The sequence below is a fragment of the Panthera leo genome, chromosome E1, assembly GCF_018350215.1.
Source record: "Panthera leo isolate Ple1 chromosome E1, P.leo_Ple1_pat1.1, whole genome shotgun sequence".
Taxonomy (NCBI): domain Eukaryota; kingdom Metazoa; phylum Chordata; class Mammalia; order Carnivora; family Felidae; genus Panthera; species Panthera leo.
Window position 1 is genome coordinate 37724465 of NC_056692.1, and position 27897 is coordinate 37752361.

The window sequence follows — 27897 nt, forward strand, 5'->3', positions numbered from 1 at the left end:
CCCTCAAGTACCCCCGCCGCTCTTCCCCTCTCCTCTCCGTCTGCCCCTCCCCCGCAGGAAGCGTTCCCGGGCGCAAGGTCTTTGAAGTGTCGCTGAAGCCCTCCGGACTGCCTTCTCCCCTCCGCCACCCCACCTCCCGCGGAGGGAGCGTGACCTTTGGTCCCTGAGGGCGTCCGTCCCCCCCCCTTTAGGAAGTGGGAAGGGGGATCAGATTGCGTCCCCCTGGTCCACTCCGGTGTTGGGATAAAGCCATCGGGCTGACGCCCCTCACTTCTTCCCAGACCCAATTTCAGGGGCTTTGATCCTTTGGGGGTGCTGTGTGTGAGTTTATGTTGTGTGCTGGTGTGTGTGCCTAGAGGTCAAGTGTAACTGTGCTGTTTGCAGGCACTTCCGTAGTCGTGGGTCTTTAACTGGCGTGGGTCTATAAGCGTGCCTGCGGGGTCGGACCTGAGGCTTGTGTCTCTGGGAGAGTCCGGTGGTGTGGCTGGATGAGGCTGGGGGTGAGTTTGTGTGTCTGTGGGTGCCTCGGTGTGCCTCTAAGGGGTCTGAGTCCCTGTGCGCGCGCGCCTGAGTCTATAAGCTGGATCGGAAGCTCCCTGAGGGCAGGAATCTATACCTGTTTTGTATTTTGTTTCACTGCTCTATCCCAGCGGCTGCACACAGTAAGCATTCAATAAATATTTGTGTAATGAACAAACGTCTGCGTGTGAAAGTGTCCACCCTCCAGAAGGGCCTCCGAGGAAAGAGCCCACGAACGGCCACCCAAAGAGCACCCCCGACACGGAAGGGCAAGCGGCCCACGTAGCTCCTGTTCCTTCTAGCGCCCCTTCCTCCGATCTCCACCTCTGAGTTTCCTCGGGGTTCAAGAGAAGAGACGAAGACCGGGGCGGAGGGGTATGGAGAATCGGGGACCCCGGCCCGAGACGCAAGGGCAGGCACAGGGAGAGCTCAGGCGCAACAACCGACAGCCACCGAAAGAAAAAGAAAGAGGGAAAATACGCGCGGCGCGAGCGAGCGAGTGAGCGAGCGAAAAGCTCCCTACCAAGCCAGGCTTTGTTCCCTGAACCTAAGACTTTACCCGGCGGCGGGCGGCGGGCGGGCCGGGAGCGAGCGAGCGGAGGCGCGCGGCCATGGCTGCCGCGGCCGGGCAGGGGGGCCGGGGGGGCGGCGCGTGAGCGGGCGGCGCGGGGCGGGCGCGGGGCGGGCGGGCGCCCGCGATGTGCCACTCGGCGCCTCCCCCGCCGGGCCCGGGCTGTGCGGCGGCCGGGCGGCCCTGGTAGCCGGGCGCGCGGCGCGGAGGGGGCGAACCCGGCGCGCGGGTCTCATTGTTGCGGGGGGGGGGGGGCCCGTCGGGGCATGAGGGCGAGAGCACGGCGGGGGGGGCGGCCAGACAGAGCGAGCGAGGAGGAGGAGGAGGAGGACGCCGAGGAGGAGGAAGGAGGAGGCAAAGAAAAGAAGCGGCGGCGGCGGAGGAGGAGGAGGAGGGAGCGAGGAGGCGCGCGGCCCCCCGCTCCCTCCCTCCCCCCCTGACCCCCGACCCCCGCCGGCCGGCCCCCCGCCCCAGCCCCGGAGGGAGCTCATGGGAGTATGAAGGAGATGGTAGGAGGCTGCTGCGTATGTTCGGACGAGAGGGGCTGGGCCGAGAACCCGCTGGTCTACTGTGATGGGCACGCGTGCAGCGTGGCTGTCCACCAAGGTACGGGGGTGGCCCGCGGGGGGCGGCGGGACCCCGGGGGCGGCGCGAGCAGGGAGCCCCCGGCCGCGCCCTCCGGGGACCTCCTGGGGCTCGGGCGCCCCTCCCCCACCCCACCTGAAGGGAAGGGAGGCGTCAGGGGGCTCCCCCCGCCCGGTCCTGGAGGACCGGGTCAGGCATTGTTTTCTTGCCTATTGTTCCAGTCCCGCGCCCCCCACCCCAAGTTGAGGGAGTTTGGGGACAGACTAGGGGGCAGTGAGTGCACTCTCGGCGCCCCACACCGCCAGTGTCGGGGCTGCTGGGGGAATGTTTACCTGCGAGGTGTCCCCTCCCGCCCGGTTATTTTGGTCCCGGCTCCCGGAGGGAGAGGTCAAGGGGGGGTCATCCCCCCCTCCCGCTTCCGGATACTGGGAGGAGCGGAATTGGGAAGGGAGGAGAAGGGTCCCAGGGGAGAAGGGACTCCTAAAATCCTCCGGGAAGAGCTGCGGATAGGAGCGAGGTTGTGCAGGGGGCCGGGAAGAGAAGAGGGAGGTTTGGAGTTTACCCCAACAGCACATGGTTCGGGAGTTAACTCCTTGAGGAGTCTTGCCGAGGGCGCAGGCTGGCATCTCCAGCTTGTCTGGCACAGCCAGCTGCCCCCCCCCCCCCTTCCCGGGACAACCCTTAATGCTATCGCTGCCCGCTCTTCCCGCCACTCTCCTATTGGTTACCTGCACTTGCACCTGCCCTTGGCCTTGCCTTTTGACCTGTACCTATTACAGTTACAGGCTTAAGATGAGGTCCCTGGACCCCCTACTTCCCCACCTCTTCTCTTACTGGCCCTTTAAGAAATGCCCCCCCCCTCCCCATAACAACAAAACGTGTTTGACTGTTGTAAATGTTGTCCCTCTGGTTTCCTCTATTCCTGATGATGAGGACTCTTCCCAGGCAGAAGTTGGGAAACAGGTCCAGAAAGAGCATGGGGTAGGGAGTCTTCTAGAAGTTTAAGGTCAAGGGCTCAGACTTCTCACCCCTGCCAGGAGTGTTTGGTTGTGTGGTTGAAGGCTGGCCATGTGCTGTGGGGCATTCCTTGTGGTCCTGCTGTCTAGTGAGTGACTCCAGACAGGGGAACAACAACCCCCCCCCCCCACCCGCCGCAACCCTTAGAGTTACCCTCTTCCCCCAGTTGCTCTGGGAAAAACCAGGGCTGACTTGGCAATTCTTCTCCGCAACCCCCAGCTTGCTATGGCATCGTCCAGGTGCCAACGGGACCCTGGTTCTGCCGGAAATGTGAATCTCAGGAGCGAGCAGCCAGGGTGGTGAGTTTGAGACTCCCTCCCCACTTCTGTACACCTGAGCGTCTCCTCGCAGTTAAACTAGGGGACGCTGAGGCTGAGGCTGGGGTGGGACTGTCACACAGGACTTCCTGTTTCCTGCACATCTATCACCAACCCAGCTCTCCCGCAGCTCATCCTTCACTCTGCGCCACCTCCTGCACTGAGCTTTTTATTTTTGTTAGTTTGTTTGAACTTTTTATTATGGAAAGTTTCCAACATGTACAAAAGTGGAGGGAATACTACAATGAACCTCCTGTCCCCATCACTCATCTCCGACAGTTACCACTCATGGGCAACCCCGTTTCTTCCAGATCCCTACACATCCCCCGTAGACAGCTTATTTCGTCCTGGGGCCCTCTGAGTGTGTTGAGGAAGGGCCCAGCTCAGCAGATTCCCCCACTCCTTTTTGGAACCCCCCTCCAAATCCCTGTGCCCCCTTGCATTGGCAGAGGTGTGAGCTGTGCCCACACAAAGACGGGGCATTGAAGAGGACTGATAATGGAGGTGAGGGGGTCCCTGAGCCCCAGAGTTCATCGGTTGAGGTCAGCAAGGCCCCCTGAGCAGGGTCTGGGAAGTCAGGAGTGGACTGCAGGGGGGAGGGGGGCAGGGTGGGGATGGAGGTCGGAGTCTGATGGGAAGGCTGTGGAGGAGGGGACTGTCCGCAGTGTGGGGTTGTGAGGGGCCAGGGTCTGAGGCTTGCCATGGCAGCTGAGGCCAGCCCCCCGCCACCCCAGGCTGGGCCCACGTGGTATGTGCCCTCTACATCCCGGAGGTGCAGTTTGCCAACGTGCTCACCATGGAGCCCATCGTGCTGCAGTACGTGCCTCACGATCGCTTCAACAAGGTCAGCCGCCCGTGCCATGCCCTGTACCAGCCCCCGCTCCGCGCCCCGGCCCGCCGTCCTTGGGTCCCTCCATTTCTCTCTCTCCATCCAGTGTCCTTTGATTCTGTCCAGCCGAAGGGGGGACTCAGGAGGTGGGTAGGCACCTGCCACTGACTGGCACGTGCTTATGCTCTGGGGCTCAAAGTGAAGCAGTAGGCTCCCTTGCGGTAATACTGCAAGGTCCAGTGGGTGGACCTTAGCAAGCAGTTCACTTGCTCATTGGCTGGACACGTTTTACTCAATGCCTACTATGTGCCGAACCTGGGCTGAGGTACTCAAAACAGATGTGGTCCCTGCCCCATGGAACCCGCACTTCTGTGTGGGAAGGCTGTAAATATCAATAAACAGGCAAATAAAAAAAAAAAAACAAAAACGCAGTTTGTGGTAAGTGCTGTGAAGAAAACAAACAAAGTACTGAAATAAATACCTTGTGGGGTGGGGCGGGGGCACTTACATCAGATAAATCATCGGCACTTACATCAGATAAATCGGTCAGGGAAAGCGACATTTAGGCTGAGGCCAGCCTTGAGGAGGATGGGGTTCCAGGTCCAGGCAGAAGGAACAACGTGCAGAGTCCCAGAGGTGGGCATAAGCTCCCTGTGAGCAAGGCAGACATAGTCCCCGGCCTTACAGGGCTCCCCGCCCAAGGACGGTGCCATCCAATCTAGTCTCCACCGGCTACACGTGGTGATGTAAACTAATTGAAATTAAACACAATTTAAAATTCAACTCCTCAGTCACACGAGCCACCTGTCAGGTGTTCAGTAGTCTGTGTGGTTCGTGGCTACTGTATTTGGACAGCAAGGTAGGGAAAATTTCCATCGTCGCAAAATCTTCCACTGGATGGCACCGACCTAGGATCACGGGGAGAGAATAGAGTGGAGGAGAAGGCCAAGGGATCCCTCAGGTAGAAGGGAGGAGGGGACAATTGCACTGTGTCCTGCAGACCTGCTACATCTGCGAGGAGCAGGGCCGGGAGAGCAAGGCAGCCTCAGGAGCCTGTATGACCTGTAACCGCCATGGATGTCGGCAAGCTTTCCACGTCACCTGGTGAGACCCCTGCCCGTCCCGCACCCCCTCCAGGGTTCTCCGGGATCCCTGGCCGGCCGCACCGACCCGCTCCGAGGTTTGCCATGGACAACTGTCTCTTTGGTGGTGATGGCGGTGATTTCGCCGGATGGTCTGGGCCTCACCCTAGCGGTGGTCCCGGAGGGTGGGGAGAAGGCGGCTGGTCTGGTCTGTGGCCACACCCTTCTCAGGCTGACCTTTTTCCGGTTAGTGCCCAAATGGCAGGCCTGCTGTGCGAGGAGGAAGTGCTGGAGGTAGACAACGTCAAGTACTGCGGCTACTGCAAATACCACTTCAGCAAAATGGTGAGTCTCCTCGGCCAGGGCACGAGTGGGTCAGTCAGCCATACCCTCTAAGTCAGCTTTAGAGGGTGTGGGCTCTGGGCCAGGCTGGTGCCTGGCACTGGTAGGACAAAGGTGGAAGGAACCCAGTGTCTGCCCCGAGGAGCATGCCACTGGATAAGGAACAGATTGAAGCCCAGCCCGAGGTGGGCGAAAGAGGGCTGAACCAGGCAGTCCATTCCAGAAGGCAAGGCTCAGACTCTGCCTGTCAGAGCCTGGGAGGTTTTAAGGAAGAGGCAGCATTTGAGCTGAGTGGAGGTGGAAGCAGTAAGAGCCGACATCCGAGGGGGTTACTGTGCCCCAGCCTCTGTCTCAGCTCTCTCCATGTGTCATTTTATGTGGTCCTCCCCACAACCCTAAGAACTAGGTGTACCGTATCGTTCCAATTTACGGATGAGTAAACTAAGACCCACACTTAGGTTGTGCAACATCCCACAGCTAGTGTGTGGGAATCAGAACACACAGTTTGACTTGCAAGCTCCTTGGGGACCTGCCAAGCGAAGACAGAAAGAAATGAGTCCTAGGGGGAGGGACTGGCATGGGCAAAGTCCTGAGATGGAAAAGAGAACTTGTGAACAGAACACGGTGCTTGGTGAGGATGAGGCAGGAGATGTCCGGACGCTCAGGCAGGGCCGGAGCGGGGCTTGCTTCTGCCCTAGGCTTCAGGGGCCCAAGGAGAGGCTGGAGGAGGGGTTCTATTCCATGTTTGTGGAGAGACCTGTATGTTCCAGAAACTAGGGGGTGTCCTGGCAAGGGGAGGCTGCAGCCGGACTGGGAATGCAGCTTGGACCTCACCCCCAGGCCACAGGCTCGTAAGCAGGAGGGTAACATGATCAGGTTTGTTTTTTAGGAAGATTGCCCTGGCAAGCCACTGTGAAGCTGGATCCGAAGGGCTGAGGCTGGCGGCTGGGAGACAGCTGTGAGAAGGGTGGGGGGAGGGACAGGGCTGGAGGGGTGAGGCTGGACTCTAGAATGATTTCTAGGTAGACAGGCTCACATGTGGGGGTGGCTGAGAAGGAGGATTTCAGGGTACTACATAGGATCCTGGCTCTCAGTGCTTGGACACCTGGGAATGCTATGAACAGGGGGTGCGGTGGCCTTCTGTAGGGTTGGCATACGTCCTGTTCTGGCCTCGATAGTTCCATTTCATGCCCATCACCCCGGTGTAATTATTAATAGTTTCCCCTTTTGTTTTCAAAAGTGTCCTGGTTTGGATCATAAATCACACGGTCACCTTGGTTTCAGGGTTCGATGAGGACTTAGGACAGGGTAGGGAGCTCAGTGTGGCTAATAGGAGGTGCCAAATGGGGATGTTCGGCGTTGGTGGCTGTCTGTCCCCCAGGCAGGGTAGTGGTGGCAGGCCCAAGTATAGAAGGCTGGGCTGGAATCCTCAAGTGCCCAGCAGGACGTGGTGGGGCAAGGTGTGATGGGGTCCGTGAAGGGGAGAGTCTAGTGCTTGGCGAGGTAGGCGCAGTACCCACCACGGGGGAGCAACTGGGTGGGACGGAGCCTGCAATTAGTCCTTGGATTTGGCAGTTGGGAGGTAGTGGGTGACCTTAGAGGAAACACCTGCAAGTCTGGCACAGGTGAAGCTGTCAGGCAGGGGGCAGTCATCAGCAGTGAAGGGAAGGAGGCGGCAGGCCCTGGCTGGGGGGAGAGGCAGCACGAGGATCAGAGGATCACGTATCTGGGTTTTTGCTGTTGCGTATGTTTACTTCCCCCTTCTTAGGGGCGTCAGGTCCTTTGGGACGGAAGGAACCACTGTGTTTGGTGGAGGGGGAGGGCCAGGATCAAGAGAGAAAGAGCTGATGGCTGGAGGGAAGTGTCTGGGCTGGTGGGGAGGAGGGGTATGGGGTTCAGGGGAGCAGGGACTCCCCATGAGGGCCCCCCTCTGTCCTCTACCCCAGGGAAAGAGGCAGAGCTGGGCCATGGCTCAGGCTGCCTGAGATGGGTCGAGAGGCACCCTGGAAAGAGGAGGGTGGAAAATAAGAGCCCCAGGTTCTCGTCCTACCTCCAGTAGTACCTTGCTGGGGCCAAGACGCCTCTAGCTCTTCTGGGCCTCGGCTGCTGAATCTGCATTGGATAAGCCAGCTTGGGAAGCGCTGGCATTTAAGGCTAGAGAATGCCTTTTGCTGAGCAGAGCATCACTGAAGATACAAGGTCCTTTTAGTGACAAGGCGGGTGGGAAGAACTGGCCCCCGGGATCATTTGACTTTCAGGAATCTTCTCCTAAGCTATCGAAAGGAGGGTTTGGCATTTCCTCTCTATTCTTTCCCCAGAAGACATCCCGGCATGCCAGCGGGGGTGGCGGAGGAACAGGAGGCGGTGGTACAGGGGCAGGTGGCAGCGGCTTTATTGCTGGCCGGAGAAGCCGGTCAGCCTCTCCGTCCACCCAGCAGGAGAAGCACCCTTCCCACCATGAAAGGGGCCAGAAGAAGGTAAATAAATGTCTTCTTCCTCTCCCCCTCCTGCCGACACTTGCAAACACATAACTTTTTTAAGAAGCCACCACAAGGTGCCCCTGTGCCCCCTTCCTTCCTCTGAGGCCACTGAGGGCCAGCAGGAGGCTGAGAAAGTGACACAGGAGGGGCATGGAGGGTAAGATGAGGGTGTGGCTTCTCTGGGGCTCTCTGTATCTCCATGTCCTCCTCGTGACGTGACAGTGTCTCCCAAGCCCTCAACACATGGCCCTACACGTTTGCAGACACCTCCACAGTCTAGCCGTGTGTCAGCCCAGTTTTGTATGTCCCCTCGCGCCATACATCACGGTGCACCCGGTCCCCAACCCTCTGCACGGCTCCATGCCCCAGGTGGACACCCTCACAGGTACACGCTCATGTGTGTGGTGCTCTGTGTCCCAGGCGTGATAATGGGACAGGCTATTTTTAGCAAGCAGTGAGGATGAGGGGGAGGGGCTGTTGGCTCTCAGAGCGACCTGCCTGAGCCGATCTCCTCCAGCCTAAGTCCCCCAGTCCCTCCACAAGGGGAGATGATGCCCACAAAGCCTATCCCTGAGAGGCGACCCCTCTCCTCATGCACATGTCATGTTTATCCTCCCCCAGACTGTCCCCCACAACCTGTATCTGGTCACTTCTCCCTCCCCAGAGTCGAAAGGACAAAGAACGCCTTAAACAGAAGCACAAGAAGCGGCCTGAGTCACCCCCCAGCATCCTCACCCCGCCTGTGGTCCCCACTGCTGACAAGGTACTGCTGCCCACACCCAGGAGGAACGGCCACGGTAGGGGAGGGAGGCACGCCGCGAGGGTCAGAGTGAGCCAGGGACTGTGGGCACTGCCTCAGCAGCTTCTGGTTAATGTGCCTCTGCTGCCCACCCCACCCCACCCCTCTCCATTGCCCTATTCTAGCCCAGCGGGGGCCTGTGCTCCTCAGCCCCACCAACCACTGACCAACCAGGAGGGTAGGGGTGGGGTGGGGTGGGGGGTGCTGCCCTGCCTGCTGGCTGCCAGATGTTTACATCTGCCTCTGTCCAGACAGAGCCTCAGCCCTGGGCTGTTGTCTGCGGGCACCGTACTCAAGCTGGTTCTCCAAGCTCTGGGGCCCGTTTCCCCAGAGATAGGCAAAGAGGACCCCTTCGCTTTCCCCCCTGCCCCACATCAGGACCCTGCCCAGAGCCTGGCTCCCAACCAAAATCCATGGTGGCATGGGCCAGGCCCATGGACAGCACCCCAAAACCCCCACTCTTCCCACCCTTCCCAGGGCTTGGTATGTCAGGCCTGTCTCCAGAAATGGGCAACATCTGGAGGAGCAGCCGGCAGGCCCTACCCGAGGCTAGGGAGTCGCTAATCCAAGCCAGAGCAGCCCTTCCTTCCCCTCCTTCCAGCCACCGCCCCCCACAACCCACCCACCCACAGAAGGAGCACAGGGGCCTGGAGAAAAGCTGCTTCTTCCTGTCACCACTACGACCCACTCACCTCCACCTGCCTGAGGAGGTTGGCGGAGCTCTGGGCGTCTTAGCAGGAGGCTCAGGTGTCAGGTTTCCAGGGTGATGTTGTGGCAACTGTCCCTCCCGGTAACCCCCTCCCAGCCTGCTTTCCAGGGCTCACCTGGAAAAGCTTGTCATTCCTGCCCTCTGACCTTTTCCTGGGGCCTTTACGCAGGTGGAAATATGGCCAGAGATATGGGAGTTCCCAGTGGCCAGCTGTCCCCTTGGACATGTAGGAGCATTCTGCCCATCCCCCTCCACCCACCCCAGCATTTCAGCTACCCCTCCCCCTAGCCCCTCTCCTCCCTTGCTCTCAGAACCACATCTGGCTCCCTTCAGAACTCCAGCTGTTGAAAAGAACAAAGAGGAAGACAGAGACCAGGCCTCCACCCAGGGAAGGGTGGCTCTCATCGCCCTGTCCATCCTTCCTCTAGCATTTGTTCATGTACTAAATACCTGGTCTCTACCAGGAGGAAACACACCATCCCTGGCAGTAATATGAAGCCTTACTCACTCACCACATGCCTATGTCACTTCTAGAACAGGGGGATGGAAGGAGTAGGTGGGGATTATTAGCTCATTTAATCCTTAAAGTAATCCAATGAATTAGGTGGTGTTGTTTTTTTTAACCTTGCCCAATAAATGAAGAAGCTGAGGCACAGAGAAGTTAAGTAATTTACCTAAAAGCACACAGCTAGTAAGTAGTGGAGTGGCAGTCTTGAGGGCCTGTACTCTTAACCTACCACAGGACACTGTCTCTGCGGTATAATAATAGCAGCCACTGGCATCAGAGCCATCATCGTTATTGACCCCATACTACATATCTGGCTCTGTGCTCCTCGTGACTCTCCAAAGAGGCATAGTTGGTCTTGTAAGGACACAAGCTCAGCGAGGTTGAGAGACCGAATAACGTAACAGCAGTAGATGGTAGAGCCCACGAGGCTCATAGCCAGCTCTGCCTGACCCCAGAGCCCATGCTCCTCCAGCCACTACCCTGCTGCCCTCGGAGGGGTTGCTGGAAGCCTCAGACATGGGGACCGTGTATTTCAGAACAGTGTGGCAACTGTTGACGTGGCTGATGTGAGTGCACAGAGCTCTGGAACTAAGGGACAAGAGTGACTGGGTCCACCCCAGGGATCCAGGTGGCCCCATGGAAGAATTTCATGAACTTCCAGGTTGAATTGGGAAGGATGAGAAGTTTCCCGGGGAGAGCGAAGCCAGGCTGTCCTGGCAGAGGGCTGGGCACTGCAAGCTCAGGTGGTTTAGGAGGGGCACAAGCGTGGCCAGGAAATGGGGTATCTGCTGGGCTGCAGCTCAGGGTGTGCGGGGAGGGCAGGGTGGTGACTGGAGGCCTCAAGGATGGGGCCGGGGCAGTGGTCCCTCTCCCCAGCACAGGCCCATCCAAGTCCAGCCCTCTTGGCACCACTAAGCGTTTCTTTAAAGGATGAATGATCAGATGGGCACATGGGTACAGGCTTGGGGACTATTTTCACTCTCCTCTGCCTCAGGTGAAGGATAGACCAACTCCTCTCTCCTCACACCCGCTTCCCTGTTCTGGGCTCCCCACCCACAAGTCCTTTCCAAAGCAAACTTGGGCTCTCCCTGTACAGCCTGAGCCCTGTGTTCTCCTGCCCCGCTTCCGGGTTTGGGTGAGCAGGGGACAGCGGGCCTTGAGCTTTCCCTCTCCTCCTTTCTCAGGTCCCCTCCTCAGCCTCCTCCTCCTCCCACCATGAGGCCAGCACTCAGGAGACCTCTGAGAGCAGCAGGGACTCGAAGGGGAAAAAGTCTTCCAGCCATAGCCTGAGTCACAAGGGGAAGAAACTGAGCAGTGGGAAAGGTGTGAGCAGTTTCACCTCCGCCTCTTCCTCCTCCTCCTCTTCCTCCTCCTCTTCCTCCTCCTCTGGGGGGCCCTTCCAGCCTGCAGGTGAGTGTGGGCATCCTGGAGGAAGCTGGGGGTGGGACAGCCTTCAGCCAGCCCAGAGCTTCTCTAGCAAGGGCCTCTGCATACTGGTTTGCATCTCATTTGCTTCTTAAATTGGTTAAAGATGGGAGATCCCCACCAAATGACTCCTCTCCAAACCCTCCCCCAGCCGGTCCCTCTCAGGTCCCACTCCTCTGCTGCCCTAACAGTATGCACTTGTTATCCCCTGCACTTGTGCCATAAGGTGCCATTTTTAAAGTGTCAACACTAATAATCTCCTATAATCTCTACAGTACAGTGAGATCAGTTAGGCAGGAGTTCTTCTCCTTCTCTTTTATCACATGTGGGAAAGCCGGAGCTGGGGACACTCATCCCAAGACATAGAGACAGCGGCAGAGCTGGGACAGGAACGGTGGCTTCCCCAATCCCTGCCCAGAGCTCTCTCCAGCTAGTGCCCTTGGGAGTGGGGTGGGAGGGACATGGGGCCCAGCTGTAACTCAGTTTTCCCTCTGTGCAGTCTCGTCCCTGCAGAGCTCTCCCGACTTTTCGGCATTCCCCAAGTTGGAGCAGCCAGAGGAGGACAAGTACTCCAAGCCCGCAGCCCCCACCCCTTCGGCTCCCCCCTCTCCCTCAGCCCCCGAGCCCCCCAAGGCTGATCTCTTTGAGCAGAAGGTGGTCTTCTCTGGCTTTGGGCCCATCATGCGCTTCTCCACCACCACCTCCAGCTCGGGCCGGGCCCGGGCCCCGTCCCCTGGAGACTATAAGTCTCCCCACGTGTCGGGGTCCGGGGCCTCAGCAGGCACCCACAAGCGGATGCCCACACTGAGTGCTGCCCCTGCGCCTGCTGAGGAGACCCCCGAGACGGGCCTGAAGGAGAAGAAGCACAAAGCTAGCAAGAGGAGCCGACATGGACCAGGACGTCCCAAGGGCAGCCGGAACAAGGAGGGGGCTGGGGGTCCAGCTGCTCCCTCGCTGCCCAGTGCCCAGCTGGCTGGCTTTACTGCCACTGCTGCTTCACCCTTCTCCGGAGGTTCCCTGGTCAGCTCTGGCCTGGGTGGTCTGGCTTCCCGCACCTTTGGGCCTTCAGGGAGCCTTCCCAGCCTGAGCCTGGAGTCTCCCCTGCTAGGGGCAGGTTAGTGACCCTTGGACATCTCAGGGCCCAGCCAGTCTAGTGAGGGAACAGAGGCATAAACATGCAGTGAGAGGGAAATGATAGAAACTGCTCCAAAAGACAGAGATAAAGGAGGGAAGAGATAGTCACCTCTAAGACACTCCCCCATACCCATCATCTGCAGGCTTGTAGTGAGAGAGTTTGGGGTAGACTGCCAACAGGACCTACCTAATAGAAAAGCCAGGACTCCCCCAGGTCTGGGCAGGGCAGTCTAATAAGCAGGTATATCAAGCAGACGTCACAGGCAGATGTGACATCTTTGTAGCGAGAGCATTAGACTGCTGTGTGTGGCCAGACCCAGGGGAGTGTTCTCTCTGGGGAGGGGCTGCCCCAACCACCTGGTGGAGGAAGGGCGAGGGGGAATGGTGACTAAGCTTCCCTCTGTGTCCTCCTTCTGCCTGTAGGCATCTACACCAGTAATAAGGACCCCATCTCCCACGGCGGCAGTGGCGGAATGCTGCGAGCTGTCTGCAGCACCCCCCTCTCCTCCAGCCTGCTGGGGCCCCCAGGGACCTCGGCCCTGCCCCGCCTCAGCCGCTCCCCATTCACCAGCACCCTCCCCTCCTCCTCTGCTTCTATCTCCACCACTCAGGTGAGGCCTTACTCCTGGGCTCCTCCATCCCTAGACATGTGGGGGACAGGCTGCCTAGGACCCCAGGTCTCCATGGGAGAGATTGAGAATGTCTTCCTCTCACTGGCCCTCTCTCCTCCCCAGTACACCTACCTGATCCCCTCCTCCCCCGACACAGTTGTGCCCTAGATCCAAGAATAACCACCAGGCTGGACTATACCTCCTTTCCCTCAGGTGTTTTCTCTGGCTGGCTCTACCTTTAGCCTTCCTTCTACCCACATCTTTGGAACCCCCATGGGTGCCGTTAACCCCCTCCTCACCCAGGCCGAGAGCAGCCACACAGGTACGTGTCTCTGATCCCATTCCCCTTTCTTCCCAAAGACCAAAGGGGCACCCGTCACCTGCATGTCACCCCAGAAAGGATGGGAGGGCTTTCCGGCTGCCCCCTCCCTCTGGCCGTTGCCCACCCTGAAAAAAAAAAAGCCACACACAGCAAACCAGGGTATACTTTCACGTTAAAATCCCCTGATGGGACGGGTAGGACCTGGCAGAATTAATTACTACTGCTCCATTTCACAGAAGAAAAAGGCTTAATGACTTGCTCAAGGCAGTTCAAGTAGAGAAGGGCAGAGCTGGAGCTCAGTTCTGGTCCTGACTTCAAGCCCCGTTCTCTGGTCACTGCAGCGTAGTTCCCCGCTGGCCTCTTAGTAAGTCCTTGGGCTGGGCGTCTAGGGAGTCCACTAGCTGGGCAACCTGCTCTCCGGGTATTTAGGAGTTAAGGGGGAGGCTCACAAGCGCCCCTCCCTCTCCCGGGAGAGTTGTCCCAGCCCCAGAGAGCTGATTGGCACAGAGACACCACCTGGCCGGTTAGGGGGCGGAGCCTACCTCCCGGCCGCCAGTTCAGGTAAACTTTCTAAAAGGGGCCGAATCCGACTCCAGAATTAATGACCCGACAGCGCAGGGTGACTACATTTTCCAAACCCCACATTGGAATTCTGTGGCCCAACAAAAAGGTTTGGCAACCTAACTTGTGAGTTTATGAATATGAAAAGTCGCACAAAACTATAATAGCTACAGTTATCACGGGCTTGCTGCAGGACAGCTAACACTTCACATTTATTACCTTATTTTTAATCTTCATCACAACCAATTCAGAGATATTAGTTTCAAGCCCAAGGTCACATAGCAAGTATCGGGCCCAAGTTCAATCCAAGACTGCGTAGACCCCGAATTTCTATAACCCTGAAGACACCAGGAAAGAAATTGGGAGGGGATTCCAAAAGAAGCCAGGCAGCGGCCGCCTTTGTGCCTAGAGAAAGGGGAAGAGACCAGATCCCTTGGCTGTGCCTCCCAAGGGGCCAGGTTTCTAAGCCAGGGCTACCAGCGTCTTAAGAGCTAGAACTGCCAGTCTGGGGTTGGGGGAGATGCTGGGGGAAAGGGGTGTGCGGTAAAGTCCCAGATCCCGCACCACTTCCCAGGCGGGGACCGTGAGGCCGACGGCACCCCTTCCCCGCTGATCCCTGCTCCCCTTCTCCTTCCAAGAGCCAGACCTGGAGGACTGCAGCTTCCGGTGTCGGGGGACCTCCCCCCAGGAGAGTCTGTCTTCCATGTGAGGGAGGGGGCGGCGGCTTGGGGGAGGGGCTGGGAGCGGGGCTGGAGGGACACTGAGGGGAGGAGAGGGCGGAGAGAAGGGCGCCAGGAGAGGGTGGGGTCCAAAAGGGGACGACTGGAACCCCTGAGGGAGGAGGAGGGAGACAGGAGTGGGGACGTGAGGTAAGCCTGACCCTGGTTTTCTCTTCTGACCCCAGGTCCCCCATCAGCAGCCTCCCCGCACTCTTTGACCAGACAGCGTCTGCATCCTGCGGGGGCAGCCAATTAGACCCAGCAGCCCCCGGAACAACTAACATGGAGCAGCTGTTGGAGAAGCAGGGCGACGGCGAGGCCGGTGTCAACAGTGAGGAGGGGTGCAGTCGGGCTGGGAGACCTGCCCTAGGACCCCCAGACTCGGTCACCTTTTTGTCCGAGGTCCCCAGACCTTTTAAGATTCCGCGTTTGGCCCCGCCTCGGCCTTAACTCTTGGCTACCCGGGCCTGATCTGTATTTAACCTTTGCTAGGCCCCGCACCTGGACCCGCCACCTGTGCACCCCGCCTTCGGCCCCCGCGGCCTCCTGGCCCTTACCTTCCTATGCTCCAACTTCCTCCGGCCTCCACAACCCTAATCACAAGCTTCTACCCGCGAACCTCAGGCCCCGCCCCCAGTCCTCACACCTCCGGCTCCCGAGGTCCCGCCTCTCCGAGCTCACCCAAGTCTCGCCAGCAGGCGCCTTGCCTTCTCTTTTTAGGTCTCAGACCGATTTCCTCTTCCAGGCCCCGCCCTCCAGGCCCCGCCTCCGGTTCTCTCGCCCCGCCCCCAGGCCTGGCCTCCCGTTTCCAGGCCTGCGGGCTCAGGCGCTCTCACCCTCTCTCCGCAGTCGTGGAGATGCTGAAGGCACTGCACGCGCTGCAGAAGGAAAACCAGCGGCTTCAGGAACAGATTCTGAGCCTGACGGCCAAGAAGGAGCGGCTGCAGATTCTCAACGTGCAGCTCTCTGTGCCCTTCCCCGCCCTGCCTGCCGCCCTGCCTGCCGCCAACGGCCCAGTCCCTGGGCCCTATGGCCTGCCTCCCCAAGGTAAGGGGACTCCCACCCAGTCTGGGAGTAGGGGCCTCTGCCGGGCGATGCGACGTGGCCCTGATTCCAGCCCTTGACCTCCTTCCCTGCTCCCCTCCCTCAGCCGGCAGCAGCGATTCCTTAAGCACCAGCAAGAGCCCCCCGGGGAAGAACAGCCTTGGCCTGGACAACTCTCTGTCCACGTCTTCCGAGGTGGGCGCCGCGGGGAGAGGCAAGGGGGGGGGGCAGGAGGGGAAGCGCCAGGGCCTTCTGGTCTCATCTCCACCCTACAGCTATTGGAGGCTGGGCAGTGAAGTGATTGGCTGAGCAATTGGTTGACTGATCCGTTCATTCCTTCAATAAATAATGATTACGAGGTGCCTACTTTTGATGCCAGGCACTGGCTACGCAATCAGTGAGCAAAACGGACGCAGTCCTGCTCCTGAAGGTAGACTGTAAATCCAAGAAAATGATAATCACGAACCAGGAAAGGGGCTAAAATGGAAATAATTTGAGGGTGGTGAGGAAGAGTGGGGGTGGGGTTCTTCTGGAGTTAAGAGGTGGTTAGGGAAGGCTCCTGAGAAGTATTTGCGAAGGGCTTATTACAGTGCCTCACACAAAATAATCCCCTGTGTAATTGGTGGGGGTTGGGGTACCGGTCGCTATTGTTATGTGGTGGTTGCTACCGGAATCGAACTGGCTTCTTAACATACTTGCGCAATCACTGTCATCATCATAGCGAATATTAATGACAGACTCGCCCTCTGAAATCACGTCCTGTGCTGAGGCTTTCAAAGCATTGGCTTGTTTAGCCCTCACAATAACCTTGTGGAGTAGGGACTGCCATCTTCCCCACATTGTGAGTAAACTAACACAGAAGCCAGTGAAGCCATTGAATTGTGGACCATAGAGTTTGAACCTGAGCCTTTCACTCCAGCCACTGCTCTCCTGCCTGCAGAGTTAACAGAGCCTGTCTACGAATCAATGGCTTCACCCATGTGTGGGAATAACGAGATGGTACAGGTCACACATTGAACCCTGGCTCTGGTTCGCTAGATGGCCACCACCATCGTCACTGTTCACGATTAAACCAGGATTGCAAGGGGTGCTGGGCCCCCAGGAAGTGATTTGTAAACGTGATTTGTGAAGGACTCTTTGGATTCGTAGCCTTTATCCCTGGGCCTTGCTTCTCTCTCCTGGGTGGCTCTGCTGGGTGAGGTGGAGGGGGGCTGTGCTCCGTGAGAATGCTGGTGGGTGCTGGGCCGGGGGCCAGAGAGGTCATGCTGGCCCCCTGCCCCTCTGACCCCTCCCTTCCCCCTCCCTCCCCAGGACCCACACTCAGGCTGCCCCAGCCGCAGCAGCTCGTCGCTGTCCTTCCACAGCACGCCCCCACCGCTGCCCCTGCTCCAGCAGAGCCCTGCTACTCTGCCCCTGGCCCTGCCCGGGGCCCCTGCCCCGCTCCCGCCCCAGCCGCAGAACGGGCTGGGTCGGGCACCGGGGGCAGCGGGACTGGGGGCCATGCCCATGGCTGAGGGGCTGTTGGGGGGGCTGGCGGGCAGCGGGGCCCTGCCCCTCAATGGGCTCCTGGGGGGGTTGAATGGGGCTGCCGCCCCCAACCCTGCGGGCTTGAGCCAGGCTGGCGGGGCCCCCACGCTGCAGCTGCCAGGTTGTCTTAACAGGTGAGGGAGAGCTCAGCCTGGGGAAGGGAACGGGGAGGCTGGCTCTGGGAGGGACTCCCCCAAACACCCACAGTCCCCCTTAAAGGAAAAATGTTCTCCAGTCTCACAAGGTATAGAATCTAGTCACTTCTTGGTCCCAGGTACTCCCCAGATGTTAGATGTGAGTGCCCTCTGGATGGTAGCTCTCCAGGGACAAAGTCGCCGGTTTCTTTCTTGCACCCCCAATCTTAATTTCCCTTTTGGGAAAGCTCTTCCATCTGACTTGTATCCCTCCCAGGGCAGTATCTGAGCTCACTCTGTTTCTCTGTAGCCCTCCAAAACCGCACATCCCTGCCTTTCTCCACCTGGGTCTGAGGGAGTCCGGGAACTTGGCGGGGAGGGGGGAGGCGTATGTCCCTGCCCCTGTCCATAGTGTGTGTTTTGTCCCCCTGTCTCAGCCTAACCGAGCAGCAGAGACATCTCCTGCAGCAGCAAGAGCAGCAGCTTCAGCAGCTCCAACAGCTCCTGGCCTCCCCACAGCTGACCCCGGTAATGCCCGCCCCTCCCAGCCTGCTCCAGCTCCGTGGGGAGGGCCCATGTCGGGCTGGGCCAGCCTGGGCCAGGCCGGCATAGAAGGAGGGAGGGCAGCCCCAGGCTGGGCCCCTGTGGGGCATGCGGGGGCAAAGGGGATGAGGGTTGCTCTCAGGCCCCTGGGCATTGCGGAAGGGGTGCTCCAGTGGCCCCAGATAACATCCTAGTGAGAAGGTCTGGAGGGTGGTGGGTCCTCAGTTACTGAGCATTTCCAATCCCAGCCCCAAGGATCTTCAGGGTCTGTGGCTGAGCAGGTGACACCCTCTCAACCAGAGCAGCCCCTTTTGGGTCTGTCTTACATGCTGGGTTCCGCTAAGATTTCCTTTGGAGAAAAGGAGTTCTTCCTTTTAAAAAGGAGAGAGTTGAAAAAATAGAAAACATAATCATTTTCTCCTAAAGAAACATTAGAAAGATACACAGGAAACCAGTTCAGCTGGTTACCTATAGGGGCCCGATGGGAACAGGGGTGGGGGCAAGATCTCTTAAGGTAAACCTTGATATTTTGTTTTGGTTTTTGAGACACTGAAAATGCCTTGCCTATTTAAAGCAAAAATAAATGAGTCTTAAATGAAACAAAACAAAACAAAACAAAACAAAAGGTGGGGGGGCTGGATTACTATTGACCTAGCTTAGTTATATCTCAACTTGGGGTCGTGCCACCCCCAGGGCATTTGTGGTTGTCGTAACAACAGGAACTGATTCAGTGAGGGGGTGGGGCCAAGGATGTTACACAGCCTCCGGCACTTGGCCGGTAGTGCCCCAGTTGCCAAACACTGGTGGCAGTGACTGCTTTCTGATCCAGATGGGAAGATTTGAGTCCCCAGGTAGGGAGATGGAAACAGAAACTTGACGGTCCCCCAGGTCTCCTTCCTCATAGTTCCAGGGTGATGGGATGGGGCCTGGACCAAGCAGGGCAGGCTAGCTCTGGGGGCCACTGGCCCATGAGTGGTGTGGCCCCCTTGCAGGAACACCAGACTGTTGTCTACCAGATGATCCAGCAGATCCAGCAGAAGCGGGAGCTGCAGCGGCTGCAGATGGCTGGGGGCTCCCAGCTGCCCGTGGCCAGCCTGCTGGCAGGAAGCTCCACCCCGTTGCTGTCCGCGGGCGCCCCTGGCCTGCTGCCCGCGGCGTCTGCCCCACCTCTGCTGCCCGCCGGAGCCCTGGTGGCTCCCTCGCTTGGCAACAACACGAGTCTCATGGCTGCAGCAGCTGCGGCCGCAGCAGTAGCAGCAGCGGGCGGACCTCCAGTCCTCACTGCCCAGACCAACCCCTTCCTCGGCCTGTCGGGGGCGGACGGCAGTGGTCCCAAAGGAGGGGTGAGTAGGGGGCCCAAGGCCGTCCTCCTGTCTCCCTTCTCCGGGATGGGCAGAGGTGGAACATCAGAAGGTACATCATCAGATGTGTCATCGGAAGGAGGAAGGAAACTACCCCTAGGCCAGCAAAGTGCCCTGCTCCAGACCCCAGGGCCTGGGCTAGATCCACGATAAACTCTGAGCATGGGCTAATAGAAAAAGGACCAATTAGAAAATAGTGTTCCTCTGGGAAGACCAGTTAGAAAAGTCTGTTTCCTCTCTGAGTGGACCAGCTAGAAAAAGATGATGCTCTGGGTGGCCCATTTGGAGAAAGGTCCTCTCTTTGTCCTCTTAAGGTATACAGGCAGAGCCCAGGGTGCTGGTATTGGCTGGAACGTACCTGCTTAGCTGGGTGCCCTTGTGCAGGGCAACTTGCCCCCCGTCCCCGCTTCCCTCCCTCCCACACACACGAACACCCACGAAATAAAGAACACGTTAGCCCAAGAGCCCAGGGCAGGGGCTTCAGCGGGGCTCCCTCACCGTACCCTACGACAGCTTCCTTGACCCAGGCAGCTGTTCTCAGCTGGGTGTTAGGACCAGACACCTCCTAAACCCCCAGCCTCCCTTCCTCTCTTTCCAGACCGCTGACAAAGGAACCTCAGCCAACCAGGAAAAAGGCTAAATCCACCCAGCCCCTCCTGACCCCCAGATGGAGGGGGCAGATCTTGGCCTGAGGGGTCCTAGCCTGGAGCAGGCACCTGCACCCAGACACTGGAGAGCCTAGCCCAGATCATGTGCCGAGGCCTGGGGAGTGTGGGGTGCTCCTGGTGCCGAGGACTGAGACGGAGAGGGATGCCCCTTCCATTGGCCCCCTCTCCCTCTGCACTGACCCCTTTGTGAGGGGCTCAGAGGGAGGACAGGCTCCAAGCCCACCTAGGAGCCCCCACTCTCAGCAAATGTTTTGAGGTCCTCCAAGAGCAAAGTGGGCCATGGCATAAGTGGGGGGTTGGTTGGACCCTCCACATAAAATGGATCAGCACTTGAGTGGGGAGAGGCGGGGAGGGATAGGCCCTGGGCCTGCCCCTGCGCGGAAATCTCTTATGAAAGGAGTAGTCCTGCTTTACCTGCAGTTTCTTCCCAACTTGGGCAGGTGGCAGAAGAGATCCCTTGGACTGTGTCTCACCGGTCCCTTGCCCCTGCGCCCCAACAAGGGTTACAAGCTGAGCTTGTAAAAGCCCACAGACTAGGGAGCTGAGGAAGGGGCAGGATGGCATCAAACTCAGCCCAGGCCTCCCCACCTCTCTGGAGCCCCCAGTGACGGGCTGGGGAAGGGCAGGGGAGGAGGCCCAGCCCCCTTTAGTGCCCTGTCCCTTGTTTGCACTATTGGATTTAGGAGTGCGGAGGGTGGGAAGATGGAGCTGCCTGACTCAGAGAGCGTGTGCCTGTGAGCCTGTGCATGTGTGTCTGCGTGCGTGCGTGTATGTGTGTGTGTGTGTGTGTGTGTGTGCTCGCGTCTGTCTGTCTGACTCCCCCTGGACCTGGGGCAGCCGAGGGCAGGGATAGGAGCAGTGCTCAGATGAGGCGGCACCAGAAGGGGGCTCCCAGCTTCTGTTTGCACCCTCCCCACCTCACCAACTTTGGTCCCTTTCTGGGGCGTGAATGGTTAACAAAACCAGAACAGTACTCCAATATTGGAGAGTAACCGGGGGCTGGGGGCTTTGAATCAGGGTAATATCCTGCCTTCCCTCCCCCAGACCCCACATGGTCTCAGTGCCCCCTCAAACCTCCCCTCCCCGCCCCCCCCCCAGCCGCTGATGGTCTGTCCTGCTTCCCTGGCACGAAGGGAGTCCCAGGGGTGGGGGGATGGGGCAAAGGGGAGGGGGGTAAAGTGCCACTTCCTTTAGTGAAAACCTCCCTCCCTGAATTAGCCAGCTTGCTCCCCTGCACCCTACCCCCACCCCTGCCCCCACCAACCAGGGGAGCCTTCAGCTTGAGCTGACCTGACAACTGTCCCTTCACCCACCAGCTATTCCCCCCCCTCAGGGTGTGGGGGCAATTCTCACCTTAAAGAACCCCCACCTGCTCAGAGCCTTTGGTGGCAAAGGCTGAGTGAGGGGCCAGTAGGGCAGCCAGGAGAGAAGGGCAAGGGTGAAGCCTGTGTCTGTGTTTCAGTTGCACTGGGGTTGGAGCCAGGAGAAGGCTTTTCCAGCTTTCCCTGAAGCTCATGTCTCGTCAGTGTTTGCATGTGTGGATTTTTTTGTGTGTGTTTCCGTTTGGGTTTTTGTTGTTGTTGGTTTTTTTTTTTTTTTTTTTTTTAATAAAGAAAAGAAGATGTGTATATTTTTGGCAACGACAGAAACGTAGTGCAGATATATTTTTGCCTGTGCTGCTCAACTGGTTTTTTTCTGATACTGAAAATAATATTAATATTCCTGTTGATAAGACTTTGTAAGATGTTAGGGAGCTGATAAAGGAGGGGGTGGGTGGGAATCCTTCGGAGGCAATTTCTTAGGCACTTGCAAGGGCTTGGGGGAGGGGGGAAGGCAGTTGTGATGACCTCAGAAATACTCACTTTTTATTAATGCTAAATGTCAATTAGGAAGAAACAATAGAATTCAGCATTTTATTCATCTTCATCTATTAAGCTCTCTAATTCCCTGCCCCCGAACCACTGAAAAGAAAAATAACCTTCAGAGGTTCTTAGAAGAGTTGCCCACTCACACTCACACCCTTGCCCAAGGCCGGCCCACTAAGAACTGAAGTCAACTTCTGTTCTGGATGCTGAGGAAAGTAAACCCGCTCCAAGGCTGCTGGGGCAGAGAGTGAGAGGTCCCTATGATTTAGTGCACTGGAACCAAGACCTCCCCCCTCCCTCCCAGCACCCGAGAGTCTGGGGTTCTCATCTCCAAGAGTCTTTTGTTTTCCAGCTTTCCCCAGGCTGGGGTGCAGCACCAGGTAGGTTAGATTTGAAGAAGGGACCCAGGCTGGGTATGGATTGCTGTTGTCCCTCAGTTTGGGACAGAGGGGCATGAGAGAGAGAGTACATTTCCTTCTTCGGAGGGAGCTTTGTAAGAAAGTTCTGGAGATCTTCAGGGTCCCAATGCAGGGGGAATGGCTATACTGACCTCACCCTCCTTTCCCAGCCTTGGTCCCTTTTTCCAGGACGAGTTTGGATGGGGAGTGGGAAAAGACACAGATTTGTATATCTCTACCTAGCAGAGCGAAAGGATGTGGTTTGCAGGGCGGAAATGAAGTCTGAAAATGCATGAGCAGAGCTTCGTGTGTAATCACGCTCAGTGTGGAGGTGTGAGGGCTGTGCATGCAGAACCCCTGTCCAGCTCTGAAGTCACGACTGGTGCATGAATGTCACAGCTGGAAGGGACCTGTCTTTAGGGGTGGTTTGAGCCAGTTCCTTGCTTCACAGGTGATAGCTCCAAGCCTAGGAGGGGCAGGGGCTCGGGGCAGAGCCAGGACCAGCCCTCAGGACCCAGGCCTCCTGGTCCTGGGCTCTCTTGCCCCCCACTGCACCACCTCCATGTGGCTGTCTGTCTGTCCCTGTGTGTGTGAGTGCAGGGCTGTGCCCGGGTGGGAGGGTATCTATGTAGCACTGATTGTCTTAGCTCAGAGCTGATGGATCCTTTCCATAGACAATGACACTTTAAAGATTGCTTTTTTTTTTTTTTTTAAGTTTTTCCTATTTGTGTGTGTCTTCCCCTCAGGCTCCTGGGTCTGCTGCTGCCTCCTGGTGCCCTAACCTTGAGGCCGAGAGCACCCCACCCATTCCTGTACTGAGGGCTAGGGAAGTACTCCTGGGGAAGGCCTAGACAAGTGAGGGGAGCCAGAGCCAGGGGCCAGCTCTGAGGAAGGGTAACCTCCACACTTCCCTTTTCCCCCTGAGCTGGAAATGCAGACAACTTTTCAGAGGCACGGGCTCCCCTTGGCCAACTTTGAGCATCTTCCCTGGTGAGCGGTGGGCCAAAGTTAGGGGTAGGCAGCTTGCTCCCAATTTTCCTCTGTCTCGATGTATTTTTCCTGGGGAGAGGTGCCCAGAGGGATTAAGGTCCCTTCAGTGGGGAATGTGGAGGGGGCAGGGCACAGTACCCTGGCTCCCTCCAGTCACATCAATCTGGATTCAAAGTGTGTCCAGCTCCCGACCACTTTGACTTGATCTACTGAAAAGTTGGGGACTGAGGGGTGCCTTCATTGTCCTTTGTTCACTTCCTCCAGCCCAACTTGGGACTCAGGTGGCAGGACTGGAGACCCAAACCCTGACTCCCAGCCCCATTTCCCTCTGTCCATCCCAGCCTGTCTCAATGTAGCAGACCCTTCCTAGGGGAGCAGGGAGGGGAAGCCAGAGTTTGCAAACCCAGGGGCTCCTTTTACATTCTTTCTAGAACCTCCTTTATATCCTCAGCCCAAAAGGCAATGCCCCCTCCTTTCACTTCCGAGCCTGGAATTGTGCATAACCCGGATCTTGTATCTTTGTATAACGGATGTTATTTGTACGAAGGGCAGTTCGTAAACAGCACTTGTTCTTTTAATAAAAGAATGTTTTACAAAAAAAAAAAAAAAAATCCAAAGACCCCTGCATTGTCTGGCTTTATTGAAGGGAAAGGGAGGGGCGTGCCAACTGTGGGAGCCTCGGGAGGGGGGCGGGGGCGGGGGGGGGGTCGGTTCCATTTCTCTAAGCACTTAGAGTGAGTAGTTCGCGCACCGGTATGCTCCAAAGACCCAAATACCTGTGCCCACCCACAGGGACGTGATGTGTACGCCCGGGCCAGGCGGGAATCTGTTGAAAAAGCAGGTTCCCTGGGTGAGGAGACGGAGCCGCCGCCTCGGCCTCCGCCAGAGAGGCCGGCTCCCGGGAGGTCCCCGCCCACACGGGGACGCCAGGAAGGCGGAGGCGAAGCTCCCCGCCGGTCGCTCCGCGCGCACGCAGCAACCGGAGCGGACGCCGGGACGGCCCCCGCCGCACGCCCCCGGGGGGGCCGGGGAGGCTGCGGGGCGGGGTGGGGGAGGGCGGCCGGGCTTCCGGCGGCGGCAGGCACCGGACCGCGCAGGCCCCGGCCCCCACCCGCGCGGAGCCCCGCGGCGTCTTCCGGGCCGCGGCGGGCTGGGCCGGCCGGGAGGGCGGGAGCGGGAGGTGACCCGGGCGCGGGGCGGAGCCGGCGCGGCGCAGCGGCGGGGACCGGCATGGGTGGCGTGGGGGCGCCCCTGCGGCCCGCGGCCCGGGTGAGCACCCCGAGCCTGCGCCGCCGGCCGCCTGCCCACCCCCGCCCCTTCGCCCCTCCAGGGCCCCGCCCCGCTGTCCCGCGGCTGCGCGTCCCCAAGTCCCGCTTCGCCGGGCGCCTTGCGGCCCTCCCTCGCTGAGCGCAGGCTGGGTGCCCCCCGCACCTTCCAGCAATTCCACTTCCTGTCTTGTGACCCCTTTTTCTTACCCTCTTATTTCTGCTACCTCCCCCTTCCCCGGCCAGGTCCTGTCGTCCCTCCCAGATGACCCTTTTGGAAGTCCAACGCTTTCCACTGACTTTTTCTTTCTTTTCTTTTTGTGTGTTTCCAAACCACCGTCTAGTCATGCCTGCATACCTTGCAGACGCTGAATCAGAGGCGGGGCATCTCCTCCTGGCTGGTAAGTACCCAGTTTCCCCTTGCCTCCGCCCAAGTCCCCCCAGTCCCAGAGACCCTAAAACTAGAGATCAGAGAAGGAACGAGAGAGTCAGCCCTGTTTCCCAGACTCCAGCCTCAGAAAGCCCTGACTGTAGCCACCTTCCCACTGGCTCCGGGGAGGTAGGGTGACCAGAGGGCACAGGGCAGGGAGCCAGGCTTCCACGCTGGGAACAGCAGTGCCTGATAAACACAGCCCCAGGTGCAGGTGACCCTGCTTAGGCTGGCAGGATCCTGGCCCTTCCCTTCCTAGTCCCCAAGTGGGAGCCTGGAGTTGAAAGGAAGGTAGCTGGGCCCAGAAGCCAGCTGGAGCACCTACATGGGCTTGAAATCTCTTCCCTGTCTGGAGCTCAGGGTCCTTATGGTGTCCTGTGGGAACCTGGGGGAATGTCCTTGTGGGGTGGCATCAGATCAGCCTCTTGCAGAGGAAGCCTGCCCTAAGCCACTGGGAAACTGGACAAGTCCAAAGGCAGGAAAGTGCTTGCTGGGCATGGGGCTGACCCCAAGCCCTTCATCTTCCCTTGCCGCAGGCCCGATGGTTCCCTAAAACGCCAGCCAAGTCCGTGGTGGCCTTGAAGACACCCATTAAGGTGGAGCTGGTGGCTGGGAAAACCTACAGGTGGTGTGTGTGTGGCCGCAGCAAGCAGCAGGTGAGAGACCCCTACCCCCTGTCTTTAACATATGACACCCCTGGTTGGGACAGCAGGTATCTCCTGGGAGCTCCTGCCCAAGACCTTCCTCTTCCTTCCCCCCTGCCCCCACACACACACAAAAAGGGAGGCTGGGGGTGAAAGAATGCTGTCTGGCCAGCACCACCACCCACAGCCCTGAGCTCCCTGTTCTCTGTATCCACTGTTTGACACAAGGCCAGAGGGAAACTCAGTCTCTCTGAGTTCTGAGAGGGCTCTGCCCTCCTCTTCTGGTGCGACCCCTCGGAGGCGTGGTCTGGACTCCCCACTCAAAGGAGAGAGGCTGGGTTGTCTTTCTCCCCCTCTCTTCCCCCTTCCAGGAAGCATCTGAGCCAAAGGCTCCCAGGCTTTGGACCCCAACATTGGGAAGACCCCCAGGTGCCCCTTGCCAGTGTCTTCTGCAAAGCCTCTAGTGATGGGGCTTCCTTGGTCGCCTTGCCTGCTCTCACCTTCCTCTCCCTTCCGCCCCAGGAGCCTTCCTTCCAGCAGGAACCTGACCCACATTCTTAGCCTCTTAGCCCCTTTCCTTCCTAAACTGAGCTCTGAAATGTGCGCCTCCAAGCAGTGTCATGTGGTGCCCCAGCCCAGGGTCCCAAGTCCTACTTTGCTACTCTCTTGACCCTGAGCGGGTCCTCTTGAGGGTGGAGCAGCTCTAGGGAATGCCAGCCATAGTGTGGCCTAGCACAATCTGGCACTCTGCCTTCTTGGCTTTTGCCCTCTGGGACAGGTTGCTGGGTTTTATTTGTATACTTCTCTCATCTCGTCTGCTACCCTACCTTGACCTCAAGGTCAGGAGGCCTGCCTAACTAACTAGCAAGTCAAGGCAGGCCTCAGTTTCCATTACCCAGTCTCTGCTTGAGCAGCTTTCGGAAGGATGGGAAATATATTCCTGCAACAGGCAGCCAGTTCCCCGTGGGACATCCCCTTCCTCCCTGTAACATCCACTCCCTGTAACATGCGCCCATGTTTCCTGGAGCCGAACAAAACTGATACCCCAGTCTTAAAGCATTGTACATGGCAGGCTGTCTCCCGACAACACGGAGAAGTTTTTACCCATAGAATATTGTGGATGGAAATGAATTTCACGAGCCGGTGGAGACCCCGAGACATTTTACTTTATTATTTTTTTAAGTTTACTTATTTTGAGAGAGAGTTGAGTGAGTGAGCACACAAGCTGGGGAGGGGCAGAGAGCGAGGGAGAGATGGAGAATCCCAAGCAAGCTCCATGCTGTGTGGGGCTCGAACTCTCGAACCTTGAGATCGTGACCTGAGCCGAAACCAAGAGTTGGGACACTTATGCGACTGAGCCACGCAAACTCCCCATCAGAGATGTTTTAGAAAAACCTATCAGTGGGGTTTTAACTGCTCAGTCAGTTAAGCATCGGACTTCAGTTCAGCTCATCATCTCAGTTTGTGAGTTCGAGCCCTGCATCGGGGGAATTTGAGCTCCGAATTGGGTAAGTTTGAGCCCCGCTTCGGGTGACCCCGGCTTCTCTCTGTCTCCCCCTTTCTGCCCCCCCTCACTTGTGCCCCATTTCTCTCTCAAAAATTAAATAAATAAATAAACCTTCAAAAATCAAAAAACTTATCAGTGCTGTTTCACCTTGAAAATTCTGCCCTTTTATCCTGGCCCTCTGGATCCCCCAGAGACTAATGCATTAAAGACTCATACTTACCTAACGCTTCCTACAGGCAAAATGCAAAAGAAACCATTATTTGTTTTACTGCCTAGGGACTGTTCTCCTATTACCTTCACACTGCAGATGAGGGAGGTAAAACTAGGGGGCCCAGGCAGTCTCATTCAGGAGCCTGAGCCCTAAACACTGTGCGCTATTCAGCCCAGCAGGTGGGGTTGCATCTCTAACTTCTCTCTTTCCCTTCCCAGCCCTTCTGTGATGGCTCCCACTTCTTCCAACGCACTGGCCTATCCCCACTCAAGTTCAAGGCCCAGGAGACCCGTGTAGTGGCCCTCTGTACCTGCAAGGCCACCCAGAAACCCCCGTACTGCGATGGCACTCACAGGAGTGAGCGGGTGCAGAAGGCAGATGTGGGCTCCCCGCTCTGAGGGGGTGGCTCCCAGGCCTCATGACAGGTACCCCATTTGTGGGGAAGGAAACTGCTGAACCCAAGAAGGGACCACCCAGGGACCCCAGTCCCCACTGCTGGCTTGTGAAGGGCTTGCTCCCAATACCTGAGGTCTCTTGGGCAGCCGGGGAACATGCCCCTGGTTCAACGCCTGCTGGTGAAGAGGACATTAAACAGAATACCCACCCAGAATGGTGCTCCTGTGGTCACTGGCGTGAGGCGCATGGCCTACCCCAGCTCGGGAGCTTAACCTGAGATGGGGCATCCCACTGGCCATAGGGAGGGAGCAGCTCACCTTCATTCCATACGGGGTCTCCCAAGGCAGGCTGAGCCCAGAGATGAGAGACACGAGGAGGAGGGCA

General features: G+C 58.1%; 1 protein-coding gene across 2 annotated transcripts; it reads left to right on the top strand.

Moving 5' to 3' along the window:
- Positions 1 to 1548: 1548 nt before the first annotated feature.
- Positions 1549 to 27727, top strand: MLLT6 (MLLT6, PHD finger containing). 2 transcript variants are annotated; one of them, XM_042914928.1, is made up of 22 exons: positions 1549 to 1696; positions 2912 to 2991; positions 3459 to 3513; positions 3744 to 3853; positions 4839 to 4942; positions 5172 to 5265; positions 7581 to 7739; positions 8407 to 8505; positions 10943 to 11168; positions 11683 to 12297; positions 12741 to 12928; positions 13142 to 13250; positions 14450 to 14516; positions 14716 to 14861; positions 15380 to 15577; positions 15681 to 15769; positions 16886 to 17235; positions 17673 to 17763; positions 18771 to 19121; positions 24670 to 24726; positions 25292 to 25411; positions 27336 to 27727. In XM_042914928.1, the coding sequence occupies exons 1-22, from the start codon at positions 1588 to 1590 to the stop codon at positions 27513 to 27515; spliced, it is 3597 nt and encodes a 1198-aa protein (XP_042770862.1). In that variant the 5' UTR covers positions 1549 to 1587; the 3' UTR covers positions 27516 to 27727. The 2 variants fall into 2 exon arrangements, with proteins under 2 accessions (XP_042770862.1, XP_042770863.1); XM_042914929.1 differs by lacking the exons at positions 24670 to 24726; positions 25292 to 25411; positions 27336 to 27727 and adding an exon at positions 19738 to 21720.
- The last annotated feature ends 170 nt before the right edge of the window (positions 27728 to 27897 follow it).

Coding starts and splice junctions, on each gene's coding strand:
- MLLT6 (XM_042914928.1), top strand. CDS start 1,588: ATGAAGGAGATGGTAGGAGGCTGCTGCGTATGTTCGGACGAGAGGGGC. Junction 12,929..13,141: donor CTTCTATCTCCACCACTCAG/GTGAGGCCTTAC, acceptor CCTTTCCCTCAG/GTGTTTTCTCTGGCTGGCTC. Junction 19,122..24,669: donor GCAGTGGTCCCAAAGGAGGG/GTGAGTAGGGGG, acceptor ACCACCGTCTAG/TCATGCCTGCATACCTTGCA.